At 48.2% G+C, this 19,371-nt stretch overlaps 1 protein-coding gene across 2 annotated transcripts in view; it reads left to right on the top strand.

Annotated features, from left to right (window-relative positions):
* CGRRF1 (cell growth regulator with ring finger domain 1) overlaps nt 1–16,743 on the top strand; it is a 33,420-nt gene extending 16,677 nt beyond the window's left edge. The window contains exons 4-6 of one of the 2 annotated variants that reach the window (XM_088447518.1): nt 3,698–3,845; nt 12,596–12,703; nt 13,577–16,743. In XM_088447518.1, the coding sequence (XP_088303644.1) occupies nt 3,698–3,845; nt 12,596–12,703; nt 13,577–13,879 (559 nt within the window). In that variant the 3' untranslated portion in view covers nt 13,880–16,743. The remainder of the gene's footprint in view (nt 1–3,697; nt 3,846–12,595; nt 12,704–13,576) is intronic. The other variant, XM_088447519.1, reaches the window with a different exon arrangement.
* Nucleotides 16,744–19,371: the final 2,628 nt, after the last annotated feature.

The raw sequence follows: 19,371 nt of genomic DNA, 5'->3' as shown, positions 1-19,371 counted from the left end.
GCTGACCAAGAGGCTACATACAGTTGAGCTCACAGTGCCCCTAGTTTTATACTATTCTGGCACTGGATACAGCAGCTGGAATACCAACCCTCAGCCTCTTTAACCCAATTAACATTCAGGACTGTGAACTAATCTTTTTATAAATATTCACATTTGCGATCTTGCATCAGGACACCGTGCCTTTGCAATGTGGAGCTCAGACTAATTCACAGCAATCTGTCGATTGCATCCCTTGGAATACCGAACAGGAAGGATGACCCCCACCCCCCCATAGGGTACACACCACGGGCCACTGTCTCTGTATGTACGGTGACCAACCATCAATAGTTTTCTACCAATGTTTATAAACCATTGACCATAGAGGTTGTGTGCCTTGATGGACAACCTTACAGCTCCAGTGTTCCTGCAGGAAGCGATTATCATTGTAGAATGCTGTAGCCATGATGACCAGTCACTCTCTCGCCAGATCCTCCTCCTCTGATACTCTGGTTTCCTGTAGAGTGGGAGAGAGAGCGCATATAGGTGGGGCCGTCTAATAAGCTGCACATTAACTGATTCTTGGCAAGTACACTTTGGGTATTGGGTGATGAGGGAGGCATGGCCAAATCATGGGAGTGTGGCCACGCCTACCCAGCACAAAATAAATGACGCACGTTGCTGAGGGGCACCCAGGGGGGGGGGGGGGGCATTCTTCCACCTGCATAGCTGGCCTGGGCTTCTTAAACAAGCCTGGGCCCGGGTAATTAGTACCCTTCTCTCTCCTTTCTCTTGGTGCAGGCATGTGTGATTCTGGTGTGTGGCACAGACTGGTTAGTGGTAGTTTTCCGGGAATAAGATTGTGTATTCTGACTGGTGTGATCCGATCACAGGCCGGTACAGTCATCTGTGGCGCACAAGCCTACGCAGCCTTCTGTACCGAAGAGAATGGTTATAATAAGCTCTGCATATCCTAGTGTGCGGTATCATGTGTCGGACACCACATGTGTGTAACATAGTATGCTGGTCATTGGGGTTGCACAAAATCTTTCACGTTTTGCTAGTCATTGTTAGTTATGATGTTGTTATTCACCAATGTCCATAGCCCCACCCACAGCGCACACCTATAAAATGTAGGGATGTGCAGGCTCGGATAGGTTCGAGTTTGCACGTGGAGTTCGGATTTTTCCCTCCAAAAAAACGGAACTCCGAACGAGGCAAAACGTCATCTTACATGGACGAACATCATCATTCCTGGTCTTTTGTCCAGGAATGATGATGTTCGTCCATGTAAGATGACGTTTTGCCTCGTTCTGAGTTCCGTTTTTTTGGAGGGAAAAATCCGAACTCCACGTGCAAACTCGAACCTATCCGAGCCTGCACATCCCTAATAAAATGTTTACATATAAAACTGATGGACCTGACTGCGAGCGTTTATATGCATTTATCCACCCTGCGTTAGTGCGTGTGATGTGACGTCTTCTATCTGGGGCACCAGGTGATTTCCTTTTTTTTTTTCTCACATTTACAATTGAGCGTATTATGTAGAGAAGACACATAGGACTTAATTCATTACGGATTGCAATAGCGATTACGTACGCAGAGCAACTGCGATAGTATGCTAATCCATTGCGATCGCTCTGCCGCCGCTGCACCACATAAGGACGCCCGCTTTACCTTACACACAATGTTTAGCAAGACTGAGAGACCATCAGTAACATGGAGTACCATCACAGCCTCACACACACTTACACAGGCTCTGACCTTACTCAGGAATTACTAACCTCATCACACACAGTGATTAAACAAGACTGAGACACCATCAGTAACATGGAGTACCATCACAGCCTCACACACACTTACACAGGCTCTGACCTTACTCAGGAATTACTAACCTCATCACACACAGTGACTACACAAGACTGAGACACCATCAGTAACATGGAGTACCATCACAGCCTCACACACACTTACACAGGCTCTGACCTTACTCAGGAATTACTAACCTCATCACACGCAGTGATTACACAAGACTGAGAGACCATCGGTAACAAGGAGTACCATCGCAGCATCACACACACTTACACAGGCTCTGACCTTACTCAGGAATTACTAACCTCATCACACGTTACACAAGACTGAGAAACCATCAGTAACATGGAGTACCATCACAGCCTCACACACACTTACACAGGCTCTGACTTTACTCAGGAATTACTAACCTCATCACACACAGTGATTACACAAGACTGAGATACCATCAGTAACATGGAGTACCATCACATCCTCACACACACTTACACAGGCTCTGACCTTACTCAGGAATTACTAACCTCATCACATACAGTGACTACACAAGACTGAGAGACCATCAGTAACATGGAGTACCATCACAGCATCACACACACTTACACAGGCTCTGACCTTACTCAGGAATTACTAACCTCATCACACGCAGTGACTACACAAGACTGAGAGACCATCAGTAACATGGAGTACCATCACATCCTCACACACACTTACACAGGCTCTGACCTTACTCAGGAATTACTAACCTCATCACAAACAGTGATTCCACAAGACTGAGAGACCATCAGTAACATGGAGTACCATCACATCCTCACATACACTTACACAGGCTCTGACCTTACTCAGGAATTACTAACCTCATCACACACAGTGATTACACAAGACTGAGACACCATCAGTAACATGGAGTACCATCACAGCATCACATACACTTACACAGGCTCTGACCTTACTCAGGAATTACTAATCTCATCACACACAGTGATTACACAAGACTAAGAGACCATCAGTAACATGGAGTACCATCACATCCTCACATACACTTACACAGGCTCTGACCTTACTCAGGAATTACTAACCTCATCACACGCAGTGATTACACAAGACTGAGAAACCATCAGTAACATGGAGTACCATCACATCCTCACACACACTTACACAGGCTCTGACCATACTCAGGAATTGCTAACCTCATCACACACAGTGATTACACAAGACTGAGAGACCATCAGTAACATGGAGTACCATCACAGCCTCACACACACACTTACAGAGGCTCTGACCTTACTCAGGAATTACTAACCTCATCACACACAGTGATTCCACAAGACTGAGATACCATCAGTAACATGGAGTACCATCGTAGCCTCACACACACTTACACAGCTCTGACCTTACTCAGGAATTGCTAACTTCCACGCACGCTATCTGGCCTCAGGCTGCGCATGGCATCACAGTGGATAATTTATGCACGCCCCTGCAACAGAGTTCAAACGCACTGGCACGCCTGCGTTTCGCCAACAGCCCCCCGTCACCACCCACAAACGGCACTTCCTGTCCATCACTGCGTGGTCACTGCAATCGCAGCAATCGGCTGGTGGCATAAGTATTAGCATTTGCGATCCAAGCTGAATCAGGCCCATAAACAATACATTTACTAGTTTGCTCTGACTTCTCTTTAGGGAATCTTTGTACTCAGCTGGTCTTGTGCTTGGGGTGGGCAAAGCCATTCTCTGAGCCTCCTTCCCCCACCACCAAATAAATATACTGGGTGCAAGTAAGGCCAGCAGGACATGAGTGAGGTAACGCAGTAACCGCTGTGTAATTGTATCACAAATGTGGTGCAGTGAGTAAGACCACCCTTCCTAATCACTGTCTGCTCTGTACAGTATTTTCCTAAACCCCCATTCAGCATCCAGAAACAAAGCAAAGAGGAAATATTACTTCAGCTGCCAGAGGAGAAGAAGATAGAAGGTTTTGGCCCCCTGCCCCGGACTTGTTATCCAATTATAGCACTGCTGACACTGGCTGATGCGAATGACCGGGAGTTATATCCTATTGTAAGTCTGCACTACATTAATATATATACATACACATAACTGATTGATGTATATTTTTACCCTAATCAGGTTGTCGTAATTATTCTGTAATAATGAGCAGTCTGTGGTTTGTTTCGGCCTGATCGCATTTTATGATGGTGCTGTATAGGGAAACCCCTGACTGGGAGATAGTTCTCCGCAAGTTTTCCAAACTGGTTATAGAAAGTCCCTGTCTTTCCTAGTCCTGCTCACAGCCTTGTTTTTTACATGGCACCTGCTGCAGGCACACAGCAGGGGCAGACATTCTGTATACTGATGAGCGGGCAGCCTACAGACTGAATAGGGATCACAGCTATCCCCCTAGGTCCATGCAGTCTGTCCAACATCAGTATTATAGTATTGTAGTCAGCGTCATAGCTAGACGGCAGTGCGCCCTGTGCAGCACTGCCGCCCCCTCCTCCCCCCCCCTGAGCTCTTACCCTAACTTCCGAGGGGAGGAGGGAGGGCGGGATCTTGCGCCGACTTTCAGTGACCCCTGTCCGGCGCGCACCACTGCCGGAGGTCTCTATCTGCAGACCTCCGGCACAAAGAAGTATGTGGCCGGTGCCGCTGGAGGATGGCGCCCGGAGCACATGACCCCTCAGCCCCCCCCCCCTAGTTACGGCCCTGTTGTAGTAATGGTTATTCAAGATTACACAGTCGTGTTTGTTAATAGACAAAATAAGATGCTACAGGGCGCTGTCAGATATAAAGATTTAGGGGGTCATTCAGACCCACTCGCGAGCAGCAGTACGCTCTCAAGCGGGTCGATGTTCCCCACTGCGCATGCGCATGACGGAGGGAGCGCCATCGTGCGCATGCGCGAGACCCGGGGAGCGACGGGCTTTCCATCGCTCCGGGTCTCGCACCACAGGGGGCGTGCTGTCGATGTTGATTGACAGCACGCCCCCTTTGGTGGGCGTGCCGGGGGCGTGCCTGCCAGACGGAGGCGTTCCCATGGGAACGCCTACCGTCTGAAGTCGGCCCCACTGACATCACTAGTGATGTCAGTGGGAGTGATTTTGGCTCTGATAGAGCCAAAATCATTCCAGGGCTTGTGGCAGGGAGACCCTACCGCAGGGTCTCCGTCGCAAGTCCGAAGGCCGCGATGGTCAAGACCATCGCGACCATCTTTTTGGCCGCTTGCATATGCTGTAGGTGGTCACCCACAGCTATACGAGCGTCCAGGAGGCCGCTCCATTTTCATGGAGGAGGGCCCTGATTCAGAGCGAGCCCTCTGGTCAGAGCGTCCGGCTCTGAATCAGTCCCTTAATCAGTAGGTTATAATACTATAAAAAATGTGTAATATCACATACATATATGAATACAATGTAAAAACAAATATTGGCAAAAATCAGGCTCTGACTAGGAAGTTCAGGTGCAGCTCACAGCTGCTGTAACTATCAACTAATTACTCAGACCAGACAGTGCTGAAGCACCAGGGCAGAGAGAGCCATGCCATCCAGGGAAGAGAAACTGCTCAGCTGGCTGCCATATACAAAACAACGGATGTGGCACACAAGCATTACTGTCTCCCGAGGAAGCCGCCGATTACATATGAGGCGGAGAAACGCATAGAGACCTTTCTGGTTTATCCAATCTATTGACCGCTCAATACTGACATCAAATACCCCCTGGCCTGAGATCGAAGGACTTGCCATTTAGGACGGCAGAGCGGGTGAGCTTTCAAATTTGATACCTGTTACTCACCTGCCTGTATACACAGCACAGCGCTGTATGAGAAGCCGCAGTAACCAGGCGCTCACTACACCAGCCGCTGATGCAGACAGCACGTTGCTATATGAATCACTGCATAAAAAATCAAGTACACAGCTTATTACATCAGCTACGCTGGGAGATGTCTATGGTTGTTGAATGACATTGTCTATTACTATTTGAGCACTTTATATTCACCAGCGGTTCTATATATACTTTCTCTCCTCATTGAAGGGATATAAAGGAACATTTTGGGCCTGATTCAGAGCCGCTCGTAAGCGACCGCTCGTTCGCTCCGAGCGATGTTTGCCCAACTGAGCATGTGTACGGATCGTAATACGCATGCGCGAACCAGTCAGTGCGGCCGAAAATTGTGTGCTCGCAAAATAGCGAATGCCTGCTATTTGAGTGACAGAAAGAGGCGTATGTGGGTGGTAACAGGGGAAGGTGCTTGAAAACGGGGAGTGGAGATCCTATCGCAGGCGTGCTTAAAGGTCAAAACGGGCGTTTTAAGGGTGTGCATAATTAATACAGCAGCGTCATTGACCACGTCACTTGGTTATTTTATAGCCAGAACTCGCAAAATTGTGGTAGCAAAAACCAACCACAAGAATAGCGAGCAGTTCATACCCTGGTCGATGTACTCGATTAATCTAATAAATAGCGGTCATGACGTAGGATGCGAGCGGCCAGGGGGCGTATTTTTTTAAAAAAACAACCGCAAGTTTTGTTCGCTCGTTCAGACATAGAGGCGTGAACAGACCGCAAAGAGCGAACGGTTCATTTGAATAGCCACCCCTATTTTCTGAACGAGCGAGCGCAAATAGCGTCCGGCTCTGAATCAGGCCCTTTGTTTCATTATCATGTTGCCATTTGGATTAAAGCAAGACCAACTGGATACATTTATCTACATATGTAGACACAGGAGTGTTTCACGTTTGGAATCTTTTAAAGCAGGACGCTGATCTCCAAGATACAGTATCTCTCTTTTTGTTTTCAACCCTAGAATTGTTTCTTGACAGGAAGGGGGGCATGGTCATAGACTTTGATTTTTGGCAATATTTGTTTTTACATTGTATTCATATATGTATGTGATATTACACATTTTTTATAGTATTTTAACCTACTGATTAAATCTTTATATCTGACAGCGCCCTGGACCATCTTATTTTGTCTGGTTTTCAGTATTTGTGGGTTGATATATCTCCCACTTTGGTGCTTTGGGCTGCAGTCAGGTTCTGTACACTGTAAAATATACAAATATTAAAAAACTTGCGCTCCATTACAAACAGTGCTGCACTGACCACGAGGATGGTCATCAACACCCTCAATAAACCAGAAAAAAAGTACCAAGGTACAAACAACTTGCAGTCAATTGCGCTCCTCCGGGATACAGGGATTCCCAAGGTACAGGAAAATTCCAGGAAACCCTTGTCCTTAATAATATTTCACAGTCCTCTTCAAGAACCTTCTCAGCCTTTGGATAAAATAATTCTTCAAACGGATAAATATGTGTTTTTCCTCAAAAAGAAGGTATATTCGCAATATAGTGAAGCGTGAAGCATAGTTTATTCAAATTTAATACAATAAAAAATATATAAAACAATCTGACAAAATAGCAGCGTACCAGAATGTGTGGGGTGTATAGTAGCACCCCATTTTTTGTAATGAGTAAAAGTAAAGCTGTAAACCTGTCCCTTGTGAGGTGATTCTGTCTATAACAGACTGAACGAGAGAAGCTATAAGTATTGTTCAAAGTGTCACGTCACTGGGGTGTTGGAGATTCAGATCGGGACCCTTAGGATTAGCTTTGGCAGTAGGAGAGTAGATTGAGGCCTTTATTAAGCTTCTTCTCATTTGGACCAGTTCTACTGATTGGTGTACCACTGAGACTGAACAGATATGGCCTGAGCAGTGGTATAGTCTGTAGGTAAACTGAAGGAAGTGCCAGTAGCACGATGGATACAGTCTATAGGGCATGCTGGTCCTAAGGCTGCAGTATAGTGAAAGCAGGCCCCAGGTGCAATAGAAACCGAGTGCTGGTAGTACTTGTGGCAGACTGCAGGAGGCGTAGATACTGGGTGCTGCACACAAAGCAGGCAGCAGGCGGTATAGTTCACATGAGATGACACCACCGGACCCAGTAACGGGGACTTGGACCCTGATGTATGACACAAAGACAATGTATAAATCATTTATTCAGTATATTATCTTTGTCTCTGCTTTACGGATGAAGACTATTCTAATGTGTCCAACATTGTGAGAAGTATTGTTAACGGCTATGACTGCTGATGTCAGAGGTTTGTACAAGATATTTCCCCTTTATACACGCAGCTCATGTATAATAGTTATACTAATCTTATGTCATGGACGCTGCTTTGGTCATGTACACAGCCCTCCCCCAAACCCCCTCACGACCAATTGCATCACCCGCCTGCTAACAGACTCAAAGGGGGTACAGTACAGGATGGCGGCGCTCAGGATAACGGTGGTCAGAATCCCAATGCCGGCATCTTGACAGGGTTAGGATACCCACACCTGTGGGTAAGTATCTTACCCTTTACCCTAACACTCCCAACCTGCAGCCTAAACCTAACCCTCCCCCTAGTGCCTAACTACTAACCATCCCTCTAGTGCCTAACCCTCCCCCTAGTGCCTAACCACTAACCCTCCCCCTAGTGCCTAACCACTAACCCTCCCTCTAGTGCCTAACCACTAACCATCCCCCTAGTGGCTAACCACTAACCCTCCCCCTAGTGCCTAACCACTAACCTTCCCTCTAGTGCTTAACCACTAACCCTCCCTCTAGTGCCTAACCATCCCCCTAGTGCCTAACCACTTACCCTCCCTCTAGTGCCTAACCACTAACCCTCCCTCTAGTGCCTAACCACTAACCCTCCCTCTAGTGCCTAACCACTAACCCTCCCCCTAGTGCCTAACCACTAACCCTCCCTCTAGTGCCTAAATATTAACCATCCCTCTAGTGCCTAACCACTAACCATCCCTCTAGTGCCTAACCCTAGTGCCTAACCACTAACCATCCCTCTAGTGCCTAAATACTAACCATCCCTCTAGTGCCTAACCCTCCCTTAGTGCCTAACAACTAACCATCCCTCTAGTGCCTAACCACTAACCCTCCCCGTAGTGCCTAACCACTAACCATCCCTCTAGTGCCTAACCCTCCCCGTAGTGCCTAACCACTAACCATCCCTCTAGTGCCTAACCCTCCCCGTAGTGCCTAACCACTAACCATCCCTCTAGTGCCTAACCCTCCCCCTAGTGCCTAACCACTAACCCTCCCCCTAGTGCCTAACCACTAACCATCCCTCTAGTCCCTAACCCTAGTGCCTAACCACTAACCATCCCTCTAGTGCCTAACCCTCCCCCTAGTGCCTAACCACTAACCATCCCTCTAGTGCCTAACCCTCCCCCTAGTGCCTAACCACTAACCATCCCTCTAGTGCCTAACCACTAACCATCCCTCTAGTGCCTAACCATCCCCCTAGTGCCTAACCACTAACCCTCCCTCTAGTGCCTAACCACTAACTCTCCCTCTAGTGCCTAACCACTAACCCTCCCTCTAGTGCCTAACCACTAACCCTCCCTCTAGTGCCTAACCACTAACCCTCCCCCTAGTGCCTAACCACTAACCCTCCCCCTAGTGCCTAACCACTAACCCTCCCTCTAGTGCCTAAATATTAACCATCCCTCTAGTGCCTAACCACTAACCATCCCTCTAGTGCCTAACCCTAGTGCCTAACCACTAACCATCCCTCTAGTGCCTAAATACTAACCATCCCTCTAGTGCCTAACCCTCCCTTAGTGCCTAACAACTAACCATCCCTCTAGTGCCTAACCACTAACCCTCCCCGTAGTGCCTAACCACTAACCATCCCTCTAGTGCCTAACCCTCCCCGTAGTGCCTAACCACTAACCATCCCTCTAGTGCCTCACCCTCCCCGTAGTGCCTAACCACTAACCATCCCTCTAGTGCCTAACCCTCCCCCTAGTGCCTAACCACTAACCCTCCCCCTAGTGCCTAACCACTAACCATCCCTCTAGTCCCTAACCCTAGTGCCTAACCACTAACCATCCCTCTAGTGCCTAACCCTCCCCCTAGTGCCTAACCACTAACCATCCCTCTAGTGCCTAACCCTCCCCCTAGTGCCTAACCACTAACCATCCCTCTAGTGCCTAACCACTAACCATCCCTCTAGTGCCTAACCATCCCCCTAGTGCCTAACCACTAACCCTCCCTCTAGTGCCTAACCACTAACTCTCCCTCTAGTGCCTAACCACTAACCCTCCCTCTAGTGCCTAACCACTAACCCTCCCTCTAGTGCCTAACCACTAACCATCCCTCTAGTGCCTAACCCTCCCCCTAGTGCCTAACCACTAACCCTCCCCCTAGTGCCTAACCACTAACCATCCCTCTAGTCCCTAACCCTAGTGCCTAACCACTAACCATCCCTCTAGTGCCTAACCCTCCCCCTAGTGCCTAACCACTAACCATCCCTCTAGTGCCTACTAACCCTCCCCCTAGTGCCTAACCACTAACCATCCCTCTAGTGCCTAACCACTAACCATCCCTCTAGTGCCTAACCATCCCCCTAGTGCCTAACCACTAACCCTCCCTCTAGTGCCTAACCACTAACTCTCCCTCTAGTGCCTAACCACTAACCCTCCCTCTAGTGCCTAACCACTAACCCTCCCTCTAGTGCCTAACCACTAACCCTCCCCCTAGTGCCTAACCACTAACCCTCCCCCTAGTGCCTAACCACTAACCCTCCCTCTAGTGCCTAAATATTAACCATCCCTCTAGTGCCTAACCACTAACCATCCCTCTAGTGCCTAACCCTCCCCCTACTGCCTAACCACTAACTCTCCCTCTAGTACCTGGTATTCTGGCTGCCAGTGCAGATTTTCCTGATTTACCAGACAGGTCTACCCCAACAATGAAACATTGGCTAGAGACTGGCCGGAACTCCTGCAGTATCCTGGTTTTTGTTAACAGAAATCTGATTATTTTACACAAATTCTGACATCGGCTGCGCTTAGATTAAAACAACCAGAGACCAGGGCTTTCCCGGACTGCGAGCTTTGCCACAAACAACTGAGTCACCTCTGAGCTGGGGAACTTGTGTTCCTGACATCGGAGCTGGATAAAACAAACGTGGAGCTGGGCGTTCTGCTGACACAGCCGCTTCACTAATCAGCAGCAGGCACTTAGGGAGCCCTGTACATGTATGAAATAACTCGCGGGGGTGAATTCCAGCTTCCCAGCCAGTTCTGCTGAGCGGTATGTTCCATGTTTTCCAGTCACAGAGCGTCATTGTCCAGCGTGATACTCCTGCCAGTAAGTAGAGGCTCATAGATCAGCCAGGAACGTCCCTGCTTCACTGACAGCACATTCCCTGCACTGCTGATACAGGTACTGAGTAAGCGGCATCACTGCGCTGGACACCCAGCCACGCGTGGTGTGATAACGCTGCCATAAAGGGCCTCATTCAGAGGTGGGGGCAGGAGTGCCCACAGCTGCGTCTATTGACGGTCGCTCGCCTGCGACTCTCCTTCCCCTATGTACATGCCTGCGTCCTAATGTGCAAGGGCTGAGACGCTCACAGCGTCCAAACACGCAGTAATACCGCTGGATGCGTCCTATATGAGCAGCCAATGGTCTGTGTACGCAGTCACTGTCACTCCTGCCACACTCCCATAATAAGACGGAACATCTCTGTATGCACTAAGCCAGTGTTGGCTAACCTTGACACTCCAGCTGTTGTGGAACTATATATCCCAGCATGCCCTGCCACAGTTTTAGCATGCCCTAATAGCAAAACTGTAGCAGTGCATGCTGGGTTATGTAGTTCCATAACAGCTGGAGTGTCAAGGTTAGCCAACACTGCACTAAGCCATCTCCTTGTCACTGCCTAGCGGGGGTAGTCGGAACAATTTTATGCTGGGGGGGGGGGCATAAAACCGTTCGGACGCCCCTGTGTCCCCCCTCCGTACCTCTTACCTGTTGCTGGGTGACTGTACCCGGGACGGCCTCTGCTCCTCCCTGCAGCTGATAGTCACCGCCTCTGAGTTGACTCGCTCCCGCAAAAGCCCATCCAGCACTGACGCAGACCACCGTCTCTGGGCTCTGTTTCCTCGGGGACCGGACGGGCGGCTGAGGGCGGTCAGGGGCTATGCGTTATAGCAATAGGCTGCACGGAGGAGGAGGAGGTGTAATGTGCGCTCTTTAAGTAAAAACACTGCACATTACACCTCCGTGCGGTGCAGGGGCCGTACAGCTAATTGCTATAAAGCAGCCCATGACCGCCCGTGGCCGCGGCGCTTTTCAAATGTCTGGGGGAGGGGGGAAGCTGCCCCCCCTAGCCGCCCCACCGTTCCTATGCCCATGCCACCCATGAACACCCAATATATTTTCAATGCACGTCTCCCTGTGTGTTTGTAACTACAACAACGACTTCGTGGTACGATTATGACCCATACGCTGTAGCAAAAATGGCTCCACTACATCTACAATCGGTAGTGCGTCAATCCGTCCACCTCTGTGTCCACCGTCCGTCCACCAAAGTGTGTTGTCGTTAAGAATACAATTCAAACATATTGTACCGTTATCAAGCATGTTGGTAAATGGGGGTCAGGACACGATTACTAACGATGGTAGCTTTTCCGCGTCCGCTGGGAGAGATAAAAGAAACCTGGTGTCTCCGCCATGGTGAATGGCCAGCCAGGTGTCCGATTCTGTGGGCGGCATGCATCATATTGAATGCGATACATCCCACCACTGATTTTTATGCGCAGTGGTATTCAGGGGAAGCACAGACGCACTGGGACCAGCGGAAACCTGCCCGGTTTGCTGCGCCTCTTTTCGGAATCAGACCTCAGCAGATTCTGTGCAGTCTCTCGTCGGTTCACAGATCATCACATAGGAATAACCAAGCTTGTATGGGATTGTTTCCAGGCTGCCTTTCTTTTTCTTCACGCTGGAATCTTTTTTGTGACAGGTGTCAATGCTGAGCGTGATCCATATTCCTGACAGAAGCTACAGGCTCCCGTGCAGGATCCTTTACCAGTATCTCCTGACTGTGCAAGGTCAATATTACGACCTGAAGGTAAGACACTATCTGGGAACTGTCTGAATGGTCACCGGGTTTCTAGTTGTGAAAAGATTAGATGAGGGCAGAGGTTCCCAAACGCCCTCCTCAATGCTCCCCAACAGTCCAGGTGTTAGAGATATCCATGCTTGACCACAGGTGACGTAATTAGTACCTCAGACAATTTGATTAAACCACCTGTGCTCAACCATGGATATCTCTAAAACCTGGACTGTTGGGGAGCCTCGACGACCGCATTTGGGAACCTCTGCATTAGGGTGAATGCTCTGAGGTCACTGGACTCTCCTAGCTGTTACCGAAAATTTAATAGTCTGCGGTCTGCCGGCATCGCTGGGTTCCGTGCGAGACTTGGAATATTCACGCTTGTGTGGCATTATCTTGTAACCATCTTGCATTAAATTAGTGACTTTGTTAAAGCAGGGATAGGCAACATGGATTTTTTTTTTTCTACAGGAGCCTCAATCCAGAAGGGGGGTGCAAATTATCCTTGGGTGCAGGTAGCAGATCATATGAAATCAGATTAACAGAGCAAATCGTTCGCGCATCAAAACTTTACAAGTTTGAATGACTATGCCGTGCTTTGCAATTTCATCTTTTTGGAACCGGCTCCGCAGCTGTTTAATTAATAAGGCATCATTTCTATTTCCATCATAGACGTGGTCAGGTGATGTGAGGTGCTTGGCGGATAAATAGATGCACTTACAATTGTCCCATAACAATGCAGTGGGGAGAAAGTACTCCTTTATATTTTACTCTTCAACGCAGCTGTGGTGGAACGCTACCTCCAGACTGCACGGTAGATGTTATGTACATGCATTATACATTATATATCTTTGTCGGGTTTAACTGACCTTATTGTACTTTATCCAGCAACTTTACATGTCTGCAAGTGATCATCCAGCAGAGGCGGCGGAGGCCATGGGAGAAGAGGGCTCCCTGGAGAGGGACAAGGAACTGCTCCAGAAGTTGGGACTGTCGGAGGATGATCTGCAGGAGGACAGCGGCAAGGACTGTGTTGTGTGTCAGAACGACACCGTGAATTGGGTACTTTTACCATGTCGACACGTGTGTCTGTGCGACGGATGCCTGATGCGGTTCCTGCATTGCCCAATATGCCGGCAGTTTATACAGGAGTCCTTTCCTTTGCGCTGTAGGACTCCACCAACCGGCTGACCGAGCTCTGCAGACCATACCCGCCGTTCTGCAAAGATAGAGGGTTCTGTTCACTAGGAAGCGGGTTTTCAGAGCTGGCACAACCACTGAAAATCGGCGGCTTTAAAAAACCCGTTGTTTAGTAAATATGTCCCAGATTGACTTGCGGTACTGAATCCTGATCAACAAGACGCATAGCATTGATCTGCTATAGCCAGTACATAGGTCAATACTGTGAAAACTTCATGTTTGAAGAATCAATTGTTCACCTGCCCTAGCTCCTATATAGAAAGAATTACCCATCCTAACCCCCCCCCCCCCCCCCCATTCCCACACTGCAGGCAGCCAGTTTTGTGTAGCACCAATACTTGTGAGAATGACAGTGATTGGTTCACTAGGTATGGGAGGCCGCACCGAGAGAAAAGTTCCTGGTGAATTTATTGCCGGTCTTCCCTAGAATCCCTCAATACGGCTGCCTGGTCTATGGGTAGGCTGTAACGTGAAGCATGTGTTTTGAAGGAATATTTATAAAGTGTTATCAGTAGATTACTCCTATATGTCCATCATGTCTAATTAACTGATCTCTTCCATTTTATGGGTCTGATAACTTTGCCTAAACTTCGCCCATGTCTGTACCTCTGTCAGTGTGAGGCGCACCACCCCCCATTTCATCTCGCACTGGTGCCCTTGCTTACTGCGGAATTGGTCAGACTTTAGACCAACCTAACTTGGGATAAAATAAGCCCCCACCCCAGATCCAACCAGACCATTGCCCAGAAACGCCCACTTTTGGGTAAAACACCGCCCCTGAATTTGGGACTGTCTCACCTAAACCGGGCAGGGGAGATTTGCCAAGCTGAGCCAGCCAGGAACATGCACTAGGGTTTGGAAGATGACATTTTCACTAGTATTGAAGGTAATAACTTCCATTATAGACATCGCAAGCGCTTCCTCTATACATTCCGGCCAATAGGGTTAGTCGTTATTTACCTCTGATGTCAGAGCGCAATGTATAGTATATCTCTTAACTGGGCGTGTTTTCTTCAATTCAAGTCCATTTCCCTGGTCTGTCTGTTTATCCCACAAGTAACACGCTGAGCTCACATGGCTTATTTCCATACGAGGAACCTCTACCTATAAGGATCACCTCATATACACAGTGAGAAGGTTATTTACTAACAAAGCCGAAATGTACAATAACCAGCAGCCACGAATTAGACATTCGCTCTCATTGTCTAATGTGCGCTGCGTCCACCATGCTGGCTGCTTACTGGTAGATTTTTGTAATTGCTTTGAAAATAAGCCGTTGTGCATGTTCGCCATGTCTGATTTACGGAGAGGAAACAAACCACGGACTGAGGAGTATTAATATCTTTTATTCATAAGGCGCCACAAGGGTTCAGTCGTGCCGTGCATAGTGGATGGAACATGCAGCTAAATGACATGGCACATGGGAGATCTAACGGGACAGCTACAGATCTACAAATGTACACGTAACAACCTCATTATAAGTTCCCACCATTGGACGATCTCCCTCGTTCCATCAGACTATCCCCCAGCCTGCATTGCTTCAAGTGTGCGCTGAAAACCCACCTGTTCATAGAAGCATATCCGCTCGGCACTTACCCATGTGACCACGTGGTCTACCTCACCCCCATACACTCTCCAGTTCTCTCACCCCTGCTCCTGCCCTGAGATCCCCTTACACTGGCTCAAGCCTTATGTCTTCTCTTTAGACTGTAAGATCCATGAGCAGGGCCCTCCTCCCTCCTGTTCTCATTACCCCCGTCTCTTGCACACCAGGTACACTCTACACCCCCTCCCTGGGTTCTCTGCCCCATTCAGACGACCTAGACCCGTTATCTGCGCCCGTAGTAATAGCTACAGGTTCCGGCTTACGCTGAATATTTCCATTGCATCTCTGGCATCAGTGGCTGTGCTGAGGTTTGTAGTGCTACTTGTTACTTGTCTATTGTACTGTACTGCACTGTTTTACCCTGTCTTATTGTAGTGCCCTCTGTAGGGCGCTGCGGACCACTTGTTTCTCCCTATAATTAAACTTTAATATTATTTATAACTTTGTTTTTTTATTAGATATTTTACTTGCAGATCTGTAAAGACCACAAACTATGATGAGTGATGTGTCATTTTAATCTAATTTGCCACCCTTGTTACCCCTTGGCCTACCTAGTACACATTTATAGGGTGTATTGTTACTTTATTGCACCTGTGAATGTGTACAGTACTGTAGGTAAATCCCGGGCAAGAGTTATTGTCACATGGTCATTGGTTATTTTAAGTAGCGCCCCCAATTATGCAGCTGCTGCCCAGGGAATTTGCGTCATTCACATCAAATCCTGCCCCCTTGGAGCTTACAGTCTAAATACTCCACTCACATCGGGCTCTGGTCAGAAACTAGACTCATGAACAAAGTGCTTTAAGACAGCAGTGCTAACCACTGTGCAATTGCGCTGTTTTATTTCTCATTATCAACTTCTGTATTAAAATGCACCTGTTGCCTATACATAGAGGAAATCATTTTTGCACATACAAAGTGTATAAGGATGCAGCTTATCGGTTCCCTGCCAGTGACGTGGCAGAGATTGGTACGTGGGGCGGTATTACATTGCCCTTGAGAAACGACCGCTACAATCTGATTGTTACGGGTCACAGCACTGTTATGTTATCTAAGCCCCAAGCCCGGCCTGTAAGAGATGTTTCACATTAGTGAGGGTTAATGAGGAGGTAATGAAATATACCATAAGGCAGGTGACTGGACAACACGCCTGGTTCAAGACAACTGGGATTTTCCGCTCAGCTGTCCGGGAAGATATTACGTTGCCTCCAGGGACCAAAGAAACTGTCCTCAGCTGAAATGATGTCAAATAAAAGTCATTTTGTTTTCTGCCTTATAATTATTATTATTTAATTTAATATACAAAACATTTCGCAAAACACAGCAAAATGCAATAGGTTGACTGGGACAAAAGGTTGACACACTAAAGGTTGACATGTAAGAAGGTTGACAGGTACAAATGGTCACCATTAAAATGGTTGACACAAAAAAAAATAGTCAACACATGATGTTTGTTAGGGTTAGGCACTTACCCTGATCGTTAGGGTTAGGCAACAGGATGGAGGGTTAGGGACCAGAAGGGACGGTTAGGGTTAGGCAACAGGATGGAGGGTTAGGGACCAGAAGGGACGGTTAGGGTTAGGCAACAGGATGGAGGGTTAGGGACCAGAAGGGACGGTTAGGGTTAGGCACCAGGAGGGAGGGTTAGGGTTAGGCACCAGGAGGGAGGATTAGGGCTAAAAAAATCATGCATCGACCATTTTCACGTCGATCTTTTACATGTCTACCTTTAGTGTGTCGACCCTTTGTCCCTGTCGACCTATTGACTGTCTAACATCTGGTGTCTAGACACTGTTGACCTTTTTACTGTATATCTGTTAATCCACACCCACGGGTGACCAGAGAGTCGCTGAGACGGGAGAAGAGACAAGGGGGCAGAGCACTGGTGACATGGAGTGTGCAAGGGAGGAGCACGGGGAGGAGGGCCCTGCTCATAAGAGCTGACTATCTAAGGGGGAGGGAAGTACAGTTGAAGGGCGAACTGGGCAAGATAAATGATGGAGGAGAACATTATCGATTATCAGGGCTGGTTCACTAATAAAAAGGTAAGTTTTAAGGTCATGTTTAGAACAGCTGAGGCTGGTGGAGAGCCTGACTGGGCGAGGGAGTGAGTTCCACAGAGTGGGGGCACCTCTAGCGACATCTTGGAGGTGAGCGTGTTAGGAAGTGACCAGGGCGGAGGAGAGGCATTGGTCAGCGGAGGGAGGAAGGGAGTGTGGACAGAGATGGGGTTGGAGGGAGGAGAGAAGTGATTTAAGGCTTTGAAAGTGAGGGTGAGAAGCTTCAACTGGATTCTGAGCAGCAGTGGTTGCTCAAGGAACAACCACATGGGGCACCCTGCCACAGGGGGCGCACTGCAGGCCTGATAAGGGACCAGCACTGCGGTTGGGACCTGGAGTGGTTAGATTTCATGGGCTCTGTTGTGAAACACAATGGAGGAGGTCTTCTGAGCACAAAACGGGGCGGGTGCACAGGCTGGAGTGCATGACCTCTACCACCTGTTGACTCCTCCCCCTCATACTTGCAGCCCCGGGATCCTCTTACTATGCTCTGGCTGGGGGAAGCTGGGAGCAGCTCTTCACAAGCCCAGAATGGATAAAGAGCAGAACAGCATCGGTGCGGGAGTTTTTTGTTGTTTTTTAATGAGCATACTTCTATATCTCTGGGTGCGGCTGAGGCTGGGTTTATTCGGGGAAAGGCGACCACTATCTCGCCTCTAGGCACCCAAGGCCAGGTATGGGCGTACTGCATAAATCCAATAAGGAGCAATGGCATATTGGGGCATTGACATATAGGCCAATGGAGGCAGGTTTTAACTAAATATTAAATATTTTTACTGTTAATAAAAGTATTAATTATAAAGATAGTTGGAAGGAGGGGCTGGGCGATCCAAACATTCTCACACAGGGTGCTAGTAGACTTGGGGCCAGTGAATCAGGTTGCAGAGGGGGGGGAGGGGTTCAGGCAGAAACTGTACGACGGGAGCGCAAAAATGAGATGAGCAGCAGCAGAGGGAGACCGTAGAGGATGAGGTTACAGTAGTCTAAGCAGGAAATGATAGCACGAAGGAGCTTTAGTGGCATATGAGGTAAGGAAGGGATGGATTCTGGCGATGTACCGGAGCTGGAGGCGGCAGGATTGAGAGATGGCAGAAAGTGTGGGGACGATGGCAGAAAGTGTGGGGACATACAGGAGGAGATGGCAGACAGGAAGTTGGAGCCGCAAGAGAGAGAGAGAGAGGTCAGAGGAGTTAGAGTTGAATGTCATCAGCATAGGGAGGTTATTGAAAACCAAAGGCACTTAGGAAGTTTCCAAGGGAGGAGGTGCAGTTCAAAAGAGAAGGGGGCAAAGAATGGACCCTTGGGGGTAATTAAGGATGAGTAATTAAGGTGAGTAATTAAGGATTAATTAAGCTAATTGGAAACTTCCAGTTGCTTAATTAATCCTCATGGGGGGTGTCACCAGGGTCCCAGGGCAAGTCCCGCTGATTTATACTACAGTTATCGATTTTACGAAAAATCAGACTTGCTCTGGAGGTGCAAGAAAAACAACGCAGTGATTTTCAGCAAAACCCGGCGGCTGCGGGAAAAAAAAAAAAAGCCCGTCCGCAAATGGATTTCCACCCTACCTGATGCAATTTCACTGTAGTTAAATAAATTAGTTGCAATAGTCTGGTAGTTTACTAAACGCACACTAGGGGGAGTCTGGAGAATGTATCATAAGTTCCACTCAATAGCTTTTCATCTTCAGCTGTGGCTGTCACAACAGCAATCAATGTTCTCATTCATTACTATGCAAATGAGGAGAGAAACCTCCATTGCACAGTAGTGTGTCACTGGCATCTCTTCGCCTTTCCATGGTATCCAAACAAAGGGCC

Source organism: Taudactylus pleione, unplaced genomic scaffold, assembly GCF_031769625.1.
Source record: "Taudactylus pleione unplaced genomic scaffold, aTauple2 ptg000433l, whole genome shotgun sequence".
In the NCBI taxonomy this organism is placed as follows: Eukaryota; Metazoa; Chordata; class Amphibia; order Anura; family Myobatrachidae; genus Taudactylus; species Taudactylus pleione.
This window is presented reverse-complemented; position numbering and strand designations above follow the sequence as displayed.